Raw genomic sequence first — 13,700 nt, 5'->3', positions numbered from 1 at the left:
GGAATCAAGAACAAACATGGGAACACGATTTCTCCCTCATGTGATGCTAATTCTATTCCAAATTCATTGAGTAACATGGAAGAAAATGCAATTGCTTGTCAAAGCTCAGATGCAGTTTTTTGTTGGGACAGTATGCAGTGGATTTGGAAGTGTCACGTTTAGCTGAAGGCAACAATGCTTAGTGTCTCAGCACCCAACTCCCACTGAATTTCAACAAGAGTTAGCAAACAACCTTCCCTTGGGCTTCAGTGAAAATCCTTGGCTTAGTATCCAGTCTGAGCTGCAGTTTCACTTGCAGGAAACAAGCTTTTTTTGAGGTCTTCTAAGGTATTGTTTCCTGAAACAGCAGAAGAAAATCTGAGTGCGGAGAGAGTACTGCAATTCTGTTACTAAAATATAAAAATGTTAAATTTTAGTATGAAAGGACTACTACTAAAAATAAAAAAGCTCTCAGGACGGTTAGGATTATCTAATACAACAAACCTTTCCAAATACAAGTCATAAACAAAACAGATAATCTTTTACATGTGCCAAGATACAATTTTATTGCTTCTCAGATAACACTGCATTTAGGCATTTATTTAACTTGAGGGTGCTGGAAAAGCAAAAACAGTTCGCTTATGTCTTAAGACATTTGTCCTACTGTATGTTAGTGGAAGAGGTAGGGACTTTTTCAGAGACATTGCTGGCAATGTCGTTAAGAAGTGCACACCAAAAGCTTAATAATTGTTCTACCAAGAACATGTAATCTCTGCCAGACTCTGGTATCTAGATTTAATTATCTTCAATTGGAAGATGTTAAAATATTTCACCACAGTTCTTATATGACCTTATAAAAATGACACTGCTTATGGAGGTCACAGTTCTGCATTGTCTCATGATGATTTTCACAAATCTGTTATATTCCTGAAGTATATCACAACCTGGGGGTCTCAAAGCCCCTCTCTGGATGGTTGTGTGATCACCAGTGTGTGATGCAGTAGACCAAACCCTTCAAGGAACCTCCAGGTAAACACTGTTGCAGAGCCCTAATCTCTTAGTATTAGCATTCAGAACAAGTTTTAGTGATAGCAATAGGAACTATGTATATTGGACTTATTTCTAGCTTTTTTTTTTTTTTTTAATGAGGTGAAGAAGAAACAGTTGGTGCTGTATGTCCAGCTGCTGTTTGTAGATACTGCACCACCCAGTGCTGCAGGAGCTGCCAATGACCCAGTGCTTTGGGAACAACTGGCTTTAAAGGCTTGGTTTGTGCTTTCACATCATCTCTCTATGGTACTCTGTGTTAGTGTTATTGCACCTTCATAGTATCAAAGAAGAAGTACTGGTTTTATTGTGCTTATTTTAGAACCAGTACATCTAAAAACAATCAAACTTAGATAAGTTGGGTATATAAAAATATACATGTAACAGCTCACATTATAGAGTAAAAAAGAAAGCACCTGTGTGGAAAGCTTATCCCTTTCTTTGGAAGGAAAGCTGTCTTCATGTAGTTGCTTCAGTAACACGTACTTGTACGTATATACATACAAACCCAAAACTCTAGCCACATAAATCTGTCCTCTTATGTGGTAGACAAGACAGAAGGCCCAGAGGGGTGATATGTCTCGTTCTTTCTCCATCACAAAACTGCTGCCATTCACACTGTGTGAACAAGAGTATGGCTTGGGTAAAGTGCGAAAAGCGTGAGATAAATTATGCTCCATGTGGCATAATTCCTCCCAGGAAACAGCATAACCAACAGCCCACAAACAATTGTACGTTATTCTGTTGTCAGAAGGAGCAGCTGTCACTATGAACTCCACAACCCTCGCTGAGGAATGCCGGCACAGGGTGTTGGGCCACATGTGCTGTCTCTGCACTGTGATGGGAGTTAGAGAGAAGGGCCAGTTGTACATGTTGCACTTGTAAAGCAATGAACCAGAGGGCTGCCGGATACCTTCTGCAGCACCTCTGGCCCAAACCAGGAGAGAAAAACAGTGCGCAGAAAAAGGCCATGGATCTTGTTCTGTCAAACCTTTTCTCTGGATAGGAGGATCAAAGTATAACTCTAAATTGTTATATGCTATTAAAAAAGACGACTAAATAGCTTAGTCTGTTTAAACATTATCCTAGATGCATTTCACTATAGTTAAAGTGGGTATTTGAAGAACATATTTCACTCTTAAAGATCCTTGCAATTATGTTTTTAGAAGTGCCTTTTCCAAGTCAGGCTCTAATCTATTAAGAAAAGTTACCTTTTTATTTTTTCCAAAATAAAACTGTAGTAAGTAGATATTGCATTTAACCGTGTGAAAAGAGTAAAAAGCTATTTCTACACTGTTTCTGAGGTAATAAGCTGGCATGTTAAAAATATATTAATGCAAGTCATTCGGCTGTGAGTGTGTTCCTTGCCCATCTTCCCCCAAAAGACAGGATGGACACAACGATTTCAGTGAAGTGGAGAAAAGGTCTGTGGCATACTGGATGGTATACTGTATCATAGTTCATCATGGTTTCTTGTGAGGTCCTCCCCATAATTAGTAGCTTGACTTCCAACGAACATATTCCAGTTGTCTAGAACCTCCTCTTTTGTTAGTTTTTGATCCTGGTGGGAGGAAAATAAAATGTGTGTAAGAACATTTTCAAAGCTAAGTAAAAGACACACCAGCACAGTCTTACAAGAGCCCTGGGAAATAGACAGTTCTTCAAAGCAGCAGACTGCAGGTTCAGGAATCATTGTAGCTGTCATGGTGAGTGAAATTTGGACCCCAGTGGAAGACAGAAGCCCCACTGGCTTCAGCTGTGTCAAACTGCTAACTGAAAGTTCTTTGTAACTCACTGTCAAACAGTATATGGCTTATCTGATATGCAGTTTTGCCCTGTGGTTTGGTTTTGCCTTCCTGACGTAAAAATGAAAATCCTTTGGTGTACTTTGTTAAAGATGGTTGTTTATGTTAGCAATTTATACACTCTCTGTGTAAGAGTGTTTTGGCTTTTCAGGTTCCGACTTTGCTCACATTATACTTCTGAAGATCACCATCTGGGATTCACTGAACCATTAATCTCCCACATTAGAGGAAGTGGATGTATTGAGCCAGTCTTTAAGTCAAAGATGTGTGATTATAGAAATGGGGGGTTTTTGCTACCTCCTATGTAATGTATCTTTTATTTTTCTCTTGCAGTCTAAATTAGCATACAAAAGCCATGACCACTCTTAAAAGGAAAAGGAGTATTTCTACTGTGTTAAAACTTCCAGGTTTAAGATGATAAATAATTTGTCATCTAACCTAATGAAAGCCAAGGGGACTTCTAGAGCTGATAAACTGTATTTTACTACATCTACTTTGTGATTCTAACCCTACCAACTGAAATGAGGATTGATACCTTAATATGCTAGCAATTCTAGCCTCTAAAACTTCATTTAAAGTGTTCTAATAAGAAAAGTTATTAGAAATAAATTCTTGCAAGCTGGTATGTTTAAAAAAACCCACAACATCTTATACAGCTTTTTAAAAAAGTATACTAGAACACACTAAGTACCTTGTCTACATCCGATTCATAGACTAAGTGCCTGGCTTCAGCTAGTGCGTGATCATAGTCTTGTGGGAGAATCCAGTGCTGAATCTCCTCTTTGTCCATCTTTCCATCCTTGTTGAGGTCACGAAAATCTGAAAACTGTTCACGTTCTGTAATCACCCAGTCAGGCTCTGGTCCACCCTCTTCATTTGCAAACATATCAGCTGGAAAGGAAATAAAGCTCTCACTTGAGTCATACTTAATTTGCAAATTATGCACAAACTAAAGACATTTGCACGGTGTTCCTAGAGGAAGACTAAACTTTTCACTCTTTGCACATAGTTTCTTTGTACAGAAAATGAAATGCGGGGTGTAAATAGCGTAGCTGCATGTATCTTCTCTCAAGCGTATTTCTTCACTGCTGGTGATTCTGTCCATTCTTACATTACCCTTGTATTGTAACTGTGCACTGCTGTTAAGGCTAACATAAGAGGTGAACGTGCCCAAAGGCCATCATCAACTGAATTTCAGAATGAAAAAAATTCTTTAAGGATCTTTAGTTAAATAGCAATCATAAGCTTTAGTGCTAGGCTCAATCACATGGGGAGAAAGGAACTCGGCAATTTTATCTTGTCCCTGCCAGCAAACATCTTTGTGGGTAAGAACAGATTCCAGCCAGCAGAGAGTGGCTAAGGGAAAAAAGGCACATGGGAAATTTAAGAAAACAAAAATTGCCAAATGGAACTTGAATGCTTTTGTCCTGCTTTTAGAGAGGTCTGTGTAAGAGAAACCCTTCTTAATAGGCGACGCCTTTCCTACCCATGCAGTGCTGCAGCATACTCCAGTAGACGGTATTCTTCTACAAAGACAGACCTGGAGAAGTCATGAATCAGTGCTGCATTCTGTGTGAGAAACCATAGGCAGTGCGCTTGTCACAGATTGGTACCTTGGGATGGAGTACCATTTGTGACACAGGATGCACAGATTACGTACATGAGCTGCTCTGTATATCAGTCCTGTGCTATATTTAAGAAGCATCAGTAGGAAAATGCCACAGTGGCAGCAGTTATCTGTATAAACAGAGTTGGGAGAGTAGCAGTGATTATTAAGAGCAAGTGATTTGTAACTGTTCTTTACAGCATAGGCCTTCCAAATAATGAGTGTGACCAAATAAAGTGTGTCCACTTTATTCTTCTGGTCACTGTGGCCAATCGTTTTCTGCTCATCAGGGCTGCTTATTCCTCAAGTCTTCCACTTTCCTATTTATAATTAAAGCCTGCCTTGTGATACTACTATACTTTTTGGGTTTGGTTTTCAAGGATGTGCTAAGGAAAAGTGCATCTCACATGAACAGTCTCAGGGCCAGAGGCTGGCTGGTATCTATAGGAAGTACAAATGCTGGTCTCAAACCTTGGAATAACCTCCCCTGACCCTGCAGTGTGAGTGTGCACACTAGGGTGAAGCTCTCTATTGCTAGAACTGTCCACAGTGTCCCTGAAATACTCTGTCCGCTCATGCACAATAAGAATTTAGTTCTCTCTGCTTAACATGACTAGGGATATTTTGGTTTGCTGCTTGTGTAAAATCTAAACCAAATTTTGTAAAAGACAATATAGGAGGAAGGAAGAAGGAGGAATCATTCTATAACCTTCAGCAGATTTCCCCATAAAATACCTGATCTAGAAACTGATATTTTTTTACTTCTTTTTGTTGTCCTTATAAACAACCAAAGAAGAGATTCGGTTTTCTGTTTGGTTTTTTAACCCCACTTCATCAAAAATAAAAAATATTATATCTCAAAAAGGGAAGTAGGAATATTTTAAGCATAGTTTTCCTCAACTCATGAAGAAAACTTCAGACAACACATTCACTTTCTTTTTTCATTTCTCAAAGTGCAAATTATATTGTTTATTTGAAGAAACTGACATGTCCTGTCAATTTGATTTTTATCATCCTTGCCAATGTGGGGTGATCGTGACTAGAACATTCTATGTTCCTATCTATAGAAGACAAGAAAAACCAGCATTCACATGGTAACAAATGTTGACAATTACCTTATAATTATATGTAGGTAATGTCACTGAATGAACTGAAATTACTGTGGAAATTATGCTGCTCTGTTATTTCAGTCATAAATGAATAGCATTTACATTCTGAGGCTAAATATAATTTACAAGGAATAGACCCCCCCTGCCATTAATTAACGTGTGTATATTGTTCCTGATTATATGTGAAGTGATCTTTTATAGCACCACTAGAAACAGAAAGATTCATCTGAGTTTGCACTAATGCTTTCCTGGTGCTACTTTCTTGATTTAAAACCCTTCAAAGTGAGTGCAGTGGGAGAAGTTAGCTTTTGGTATCAGCATAATGATTCAAAAGGCTAAACCATATTATGTACTGCTGATCTTCAGTCTTGCTTCCATTTTGTCTTCATACGTCTCAGTGCGAGACAGCAGCTAACTGCCTAGTGTGATGGAAGTTTGTACAAATTAACTGTGACTGATCTGTTGATGTTTCCCATTTTGTTCTCTTTCTGCCACTGAAGTAATGCACAGCTGACTTTCACGTGCTTCACAACTTCTCTGAGACTCTTAAATCTTAGTGCTGGTTTTACCGAGTTCATTGTTAATGCATCTTCTATTTCTAGAAGAAACATAACGACATCACCATTAGGGAAGTATGGGGTTTTCCTTACTAATTAAACTAGGAAAATAACTAGTAGAAAAAAGGTGCTTCCCAGCTATTTTGCATAGTCAAATACCATTCACAACTGGGAAGAGACTAATTCACTTTCTGATCCTCCTGCATTTCTAAATAATGCCTTCAAAAAGCTGTTAATGTGGTCAAGTATACAGAAAATATTCCTGTCATGAAAAATATTATTCCAAATACTGCTGCAAGTTTGAGAGAAGATGGACAAACGGACTGGACATTATATAAGAAATAAATCTCAACACTTACCAATGTACTCATCTTGATCCACAAAACCATCCTCATTTTTGTCTATGTCTTCTAAGGTTTCCTGGAAAATAGTTTTGCATCAAAGTAATCAAGAGAGAACTAAGAAATCTGGCTACTCGCCTCTTCGATCATTTAACGTTTTGAGGCCTTGACCTGCCCTTGTACACAGGCAAATGTACTCTCACCGACTCCAGTGTGATTGTTGTTTATACAATGAATATACAAATATCCTTTCATGTTGAAAAAATTCCCTGCATGAATGAACTGGACACCATGCTTAAGTTTTAAGTTAGGGGCAGATACAAGCTTGCATCAAACACTTAGCTGCCACATGTCAACATACCCTTCCTTTTATTTTGGTGTAAATCCATGCCCCAAGACTGTTTCTTGATTCCTTTTAAGAGCTGTCTAAGTACATTTAACAAGTCTTTCTTATACTGAATGCTCTAAATCAGTTTCATGAAAGGCATCCCCTTCTGTTCCCCACTTAGCTATTATGTGTGTGTCTCTTTCTAAACCCTGCATGGAAAGGTTAGAGAAGCACTTCAAAGCTAATCCAAAAAATAAAAGTAAAAATAATGGCATTGGTTTTGCTCTGCTTACTAAGACAACGATGTTTTTCATATGCTCAAACTCCTCTGGGTGAAGGAAAGCAGTGAATTCTTCACGAGTGGCAGCTAAGTCTCCATCCAGATCTGCGGTTTTGAATCGTCTTTCATCTCTGGGCAGCATTTTCTTAAAACTGTGCTGATCAGTTGCATCTTGGAATTCTTCTGGATTTTCTGCAAATTAATCAAGATGATCTCAAAAGTATGTTCCTTTTAAAACTTATTACCACAATGAATCACCCCAATTTGCTGTTAAGAGTCTAGAAATACAAAGGCTTATTGCCAGAATAGCTGCTGTATTAAAATGGAACTTTTTTTTCCTGTGAAGTTTTAAATTCAGGGGTCGAGTACTTGGTTTGATATTTAAAGGTGACTTAGTAATATAGGTAAATGTCTGACTAAGCCTTCTGTTGCAATCCATGATAATGGATTTTGCAGTATTGTATATTATCCTTCATAGATGTATTTTTTTTTTTAATCTGCTTTTACAAGCACTGCTTAGGCAGTATTTGAGCTGATTTCATTCACAGAAGTTTTATTCTTCTTAGGAATCAGTACGATCTACACAACTTTTCAGTTTCAAAAAGCAAGCAAACCAAAGAAAAGTGGTTTCAGAAGGTGGCAGACTGACTGAAATTATCTAACTGCTACGCCTCTGCTACAGGGAACCTAACAATTATTTTCAGTGTAAAACAATTACATTTTTTCAGGGTGTTCAGTGGCATAAAATGAGTGGTATTTGATGTAATTTTTAAAATAGAATCACTAAACTGAAACATGAAAAATACTCATATTATAACAATTTCACAATTCATATTTTGGGAGACAAACAGTTGAAAAAGACTAGGCCAGGAATCACAGATGGGAATTTTAAGTGTGCATTAACACAAGACCACAATGTAGTAGCTGTTCTCCAAATCTTGGGAACTACAGAGAACAAAGACAACAGGCTGAGAAGGGCTCCCAGGGATACTGCTGCAGGGATTGTAGGTCAAATGTTTCCTTCCACAAATGTAATAAGCTCCATTTTAATCTAAGGTAGACTTAAGAATTATTACTGCTCCTGGAAGCTTGCTCCAAGAACTGCCCCTATGGTAGGTAGATATCGTCTTTGCATTTCCAGTAAGTATAAATGGTCAATTAATACTGATTTGTTGTTCTGTCAGCATTGCCCTTTAGCTTAAGTGATCTCTTCTCCTCCTTTCCCTTCATTAACTTATAAAAAGCAAAAGGAATGTATATGGGGGGAAAAAAAACGATTCAGGTATATTTTTTGATATGTGTTTCTTTTGCCTGATTTGTTAAGGATTTCCATTTGCAGTTGATCATAGTCTGAAGCATGTTATTCTGCGAGAACTATTTTAATCAATAATTTTGCTATAGCTTAGACCCAGCCTAAATTTTAGCATCTAGACTCTAAAGATTTTAGAGAGACTGAATTAATAAATACTGGTTAATTATGCAATATATTACTTTTTAATTAAAGTACCATTTTAAATGTTAAAAAAAATAACATATTTCTAACTGGTGGAGACTTTAATTCAGCTTTGTCAGTACATTTAATAATCTCTCTGCAAAACCTTCTCTGTGCTGGTGACCCATGTGGAAATGGCTGCAATAACCAACTAAAGTGCTTTTGACCTCTGAGCACCTATAAAATTCAATGCGATTTTCAAGAGTCCTAAATGTGACACCAAACTCCTGTTGACTGTAAGGCATGAAATCATGCCTTATACTCTCAATCGTCTTTGAGCATATAATCTGAAAATGTTATCTTACCTAGATAATAACCATAGGTGGCTTGTTTGTATTCTTCCCAGGCAATTTTATTGTCCTTGTTTAGATCGTAGTCTTTCCAAACTTTAGCCACATTTTCATAGATATAGCGTTTCTGTACCCGTTTAATCCAGTTTTTTAACTCCTCTGTTGTGAGATAGCCGTCTTTATTGTCATCTATCCTATCCACAATCTTCCTGTAAAAAGAGACCAGCATCCTTAAGAGCTGACAGAAAAACAAACTGCATGTCAGTCCAACTTCAGTTATCTTTATCTGGCCCCGATTTTCCACAAAAATGGAACGCCCAAAACTTATAACGATGTCCTACTGGCTAAGGTTTTCTCACATTTTGCAGATTATCCTAAGGGATATGTATCTATTCATTATTCAATATTGCTATGAATAATTGAAATGGAACTCACACGATCAAAATTAGTGAACAAAGTACCTCAAATATATACCTGGATTTCTTAGGTTGTTTCTACTAACTTCAGGGGACCTGGTCTTCACTGTCACTAGGGAGTGGCCATGCTCAGAGTAAGAGACACTAACTTCACCACGGGAGAAAGTCTGTACTGGAGCTTGCTGGAAGCAACCAGGGCAAAAATCCAGGATTTTGTGGACACCTGCAGTTTCTCCTGTGGCTTTCCAGCAGACTGGTGCTAGGGTGGAGTAAGTTATACGACTGTGTAATGCTGGGCATGTATACCATGTACAGTCTTCCCTTCCATTCCAGTCCCTCCATTTCTCTTTCTTTTCTTTCTTTCCCAACGAAAACAATATTGCTTGTGTTGCCAGGAATGCCTGTTACTCGCTAAAGCAATAGCTAGTCTGCAGCAGGTCTCTGGTCATTGCTGACAATTGGGATACAAGCCACTGTCCTGTGTAAAGCTGCTAGCCTCAAGTCCTGTTGAAATCAGCAGCAGTGTAAGGTACTGGTGTACTCCCAGGGAAACTTCCATCTTTGAAAAGTTCTGCACACAGCTGCAGGTAAAACTGACCTGAAAAACTATGTTAAAAATAAAGAGGCAATGCTCCTCTCTACCATTTAGGTTCTCTGCAATAAATCTCTCAAGGGATGCCTGTAATTGCTAAGCGCCACTGGTTTGGGTCTGAGCTTGTAAAACTGGCTTCTGTCCCAGCTACAGTGGAAGACCAGATGATAAAAACCTTTACCTAAAATAAGAATGCAGCTTTAATCCCATAACTCATAGGTAGGCTTGTCATAGCATTATTACATTCTTGACACTGGCCTTTGGGAAAATATATACCCTGCTCTTGGAACTGGGGCAGGTAGCACCACGTCTCTTCTGCTCATCCATATTGGCTTTAGGCACATCAGCAGTTTCAACCCTTGTATCACTGCTCATGAGGTACAGGAGCAAACTGTCTGTAGTTGCACTGCACCTAGTTTGGTGACCACCTGGTGGCCAACCAGAGATAATCTGAACGACCGTTCCCCATAGGCTCAATCACCATGCCTATGGACTCATTATATGTCATTTCTAAGAAAGAGTAAGAGCAGGAGTTGACTTGTCTAAATGCTCACTTGAGGTTCAACAGGTGAGCTCCCTAATCCTCCAGGTAGCCAAAGGGCACAGGGGAAAGTTACGCACTTTTAAATATTCTTTGCATTTCAACATCTTGGATCTCCACAAAGAAACAAACCCTGGCCAACTGGAACTGCTCAACTAGCAAAGCAATGCCTTTTCCTGACCCCTACTTATGGAAGTGGGAAGTGGAGTCAAGTAACAGCAGCAGCTTCTGCTGAATTTCCAGCAACCTTGTGCGAGTCTGATAGTATCAGACTGAATTTATAAACATGGTATTTCTGAGCTACAGGTGGGGAAAGGGGCTGCTGACTTTGCTTTCTGAAGTAGTAAAGTATGAATTAACTGACTAACTTTTCTCTTTTGTACAGATCTCATGGGGAATTGACTACCAAAGGTCCCTTTCACTGCACAATGGACTGTATTTGTCAATAGATTTGCCCCACAATGAATTTAATTGGTTTAGCTGATATTTCCTTCTATTGTTAAATATATTAGTTATAATAAATGATTCTGCTTGCAGCTCTTTGTTATTTTTAACATGAAAGAAGTCAAGGCTGTTTACCAGAAAATGTTTCATGCCTCTTCCTTTTCACCTGTTTGTATAGGTCCATTGCACCCATGTGCACTATTTCACTCTGCTTCCCAGTTGAAGATGGGGACAAAGAAATAGTCTTGTCTACAGGCTCCCAAAGGTACAGGTAAGAAGCTATCACATGGACTGTGGACCTCACTTTTTATACTGACAATTACCTGTAAAATGGCTCAGGATCATTCTAAGTTTTACAGTGGAGCTAATGCACATTCATCAGTCTGAAAAGCCTTACTGCCTTTATTTTAAATAGTTAATTCTCAAATACAGCCAAAATTCAAAGAGCATGTTAACAGACACAAAGTGCCAGCTCATACACAGGAATTTACATGCACAAGCATGTAATACCTAAGAGCTTACTTTCTCCCTTTAACTGAGGTGGGATTTCAGTCACTATTAGTTTCCCCCCTCATGATAAAGAAGCTAGAGGGCACATGCAACAGGTACATACAACCTGCTATTACAGAGATTTAAGCTGCCACTCTGCAAAGACATCTGGTGATGAAACAAAGTTGGGGCAAGGAAATCATTACTATGAAGTGGCTGAAAGAGGATGGCTTCCCCTCTGCACCTGATATGAGTACCACTGTATGTTGATCAACTCTGGCCTGCATGAAAAACAGAAACATTTATATTGTGAGGATCTGTAACCATCTTCTATGTTCTCTAAAAATGACAGGCCCATCACAAATGGCAGGGAGAAGGTTCAGAGGACTGCAGCCCCACTCCCCTCCTTCTTAGCCCATCTCCAGTCCCATAACGCACTCCTTGGATGCCGCACCAGGATTATGTCATGCTTCTCCAAAGTCAGGTGAGTTGTGGTACAGTGCATGGGTGGGCAATGTGTGATTCTTCCTTGTGATTCTTGCCAAGTGATCCAGTGTGGGAGGACAGGGAGAAGGGATGCCCCTGCCACAGAATCTGTCATAAGGGCAGGTGCGCTCCCAGGTCACAATACGATTACGGGCTGGTATGTGCCACCATCTCAAACCAAGACCATACTGTGAAGCTGCTCCTCCACTGAGGCTGCAGGTAGTTGAGTTTGCAGGACTGCTTCTGTATACTAGCTAGTTCCTTTTCGTTTGCTGGAAGAAGGCAACTATAGCTTTGCATTACTGCTGTCTAGCCCTGGAATTCCAATCCCAGGGATGACCAATGTGCTACCACCCTTCTGAAGCAATGTAAAATGGCTTACAAATGCAGCAGTATGCACTTTGGTTAGCTCAGCAGACTGTATGTTCCCATTTTCTCACAGAAAGCATTTAAAAATAGCTTTTCATTAAATCTGTCTTCTTCCTAAAAGTCAGTATTTGCTGAGAAGTGACACTATTGCTAACCCTCACTGCAAAGGTCACCCATAACAAAACTGGTTTTTTCAGTATATCTGATTATTAAGCCACAATAAAAAGAAGAAACTGAAATGTTTTTAAAATCCTCTCTCTCCTCTACCTCCCAGTACACTATCTGAAATTACAAGGTTAGGAAATGCTGGAACTTATGAAAATTTCCCACTGGGCCCCCCAGGCACCACATCTCTGATGTTCTGCTGCACAATGCTCACCCCACAATGTGGGCTTTAGTCCTCAGAGGGACACTTTAATCACCTCCATTTAAACGGTTATTGACTGTGGCTGTAAGTTAACATGCCTGTGTCACCTCTCCAAGGTGCACACAGTGAGATCACTAAAAGTTAAGCTTCCTCCCTGCTAAGTTAGCATTTGTAAAAACCAGCTCTATTGTTAAATCGTATCCCCTACTGAAATACCTATACTGGTGTAAGTGCAGACCAGTTTCAAAAAGGCCTTTCCATTCTGGTGATACGTTCATGGGAATCTAAGTCACAGATCACGTATGCTGAGAACATGGTTTCTTTTGCTCCTTCCTGAAACAATGTGGCTGAAACTCGTCATTTCTGATAACCATTTTAACTGTTTACTCGCTGAGATACATGTAAGTAGTAGTGACAGCTTCCAGAAGGATCAAGAAGTTAGTCAGTGAGATAACAGTGATACTGCACCAAGCTCATGATGGAACTAGACGTACAATGAGTAAGTATCACACCCTATGGAAGGGAAGTAAAGGCAGAGTTAATCTTGATGAGAACATGCAGATATTTTAAACCATTTTTTCGTTAGCAACTACATAAAAGGATCTTTCTTTAGCTACTGTTAAAAGTTTGTTCTAATTAGTGATCTGACTTCCAGTAGGTGTAAAGGAGGGAGAAGCAGTAAGACGAGGCAACTGCTGCATGGACTCTGTTCTTGGCGTAAAGAGCAGCATGGAAGCAAGAGCAACGCTGTAAGACAGTGGGCAAAGATGCCACGAGTGGAAAAGCTGTGGGAAGATGGCTTCAAGTGGACCTGTAAATGGAGCAGTAAAGAAGGAATAGTTTAAACTTCATTCACACTACTATGGCCCAGGCCAGTGACCCAGGGGTAAGGAAGGAGCTGCAGCAGCAAAGCCCTCCAGCGGTGGGCGAGGTCTGTCCAGCACCGGGCCCAGCACCACACACCGCAGCTCCCTCCACGAGGCTTACTGCTGTAGGACCAGGAGAGAAAAACGCAGAAGTGAAGAACTGTTGGCTGCTCGTCTGCAGCATCAGCGGGGGCGTGAAAGAAGTCTAACCGAAGAGGTAGCGCTAGCGGCACGGGGAACTTACTCCAGGAGCCCCCCAACGTGGGACGGGGCCAGCCTCTCCCCCGGGGCCGGGG

At 39.8% G+C, this 13,700-nt stretch overlaps 1 protein-coding gene across 1 annotated transcript in view; it reads right to left on the bottom strand.

Moving 5' to 3' along the window:
• Positions 1 to 2,413: 2,413 nt before the first annotated feature.
• The window catches only part of RCN1 (reticulocalbin 1, EF-hand calcium binding domain), a 101,918-nt gene continuing 90,631 nt past the window's right edge, over positions 2,414 to 13,700 (bottom strand). The window contains exons 2-7 of the mRNA XM_010563906.1: positions 9,400 to 9,509; positions 8,850 to 9,043; positions 7,066 to 7,244; positions 6,463 to 6,523; positions 3,523 to 3,722; positions 2,414 to 2,587 (exon numbers count right to left, since the gene is read on the bottom strand). Of these exons, the coding sequence (XP_010562208.1) occupies positions 2,480 to 2,587; positions 3,523 to 3,722; positions 6,463 to 6,523; positions 7,066 to 7,244; positions 8,850 to 9,043; positions 9,400 to 9,509 (852 nt within the window). The 3' untranslated portion in view covers positions 2,414 to 2,479. The remainder of the gene's footprint in view (positions 2,588 to 3,522; positions 3,723 to 6,462; positions 6,524 to 7,065; positions 7,245 to 8,849; positions 9,044 to 9,399; positions 9,510 to 13,700) is intronic.

This window comes from Haliaeetus leucocephalus, unplaced genomic scaffold, assembly GCF_000737465.1.
Source record: "Haliaeetus leucocephalus isolate CR32 unplaced genomic scaffold, Haliaeetus_leucocephalus-4.0 Scaffold173, whole genome shotgun sequence".
NCBI classification, from domain to species: Eukaryota; Metazoa; Chordata; class Aves; order Accipitriformes; family Accipitridae; genus Haliaeetus; species Haliaeetus leucocephalus.
The sequence above is the reverse complement of the archived record's forward strand: the minus strand, read 5'-3'. Positions and strand labels throughout refer to the sequence as shown.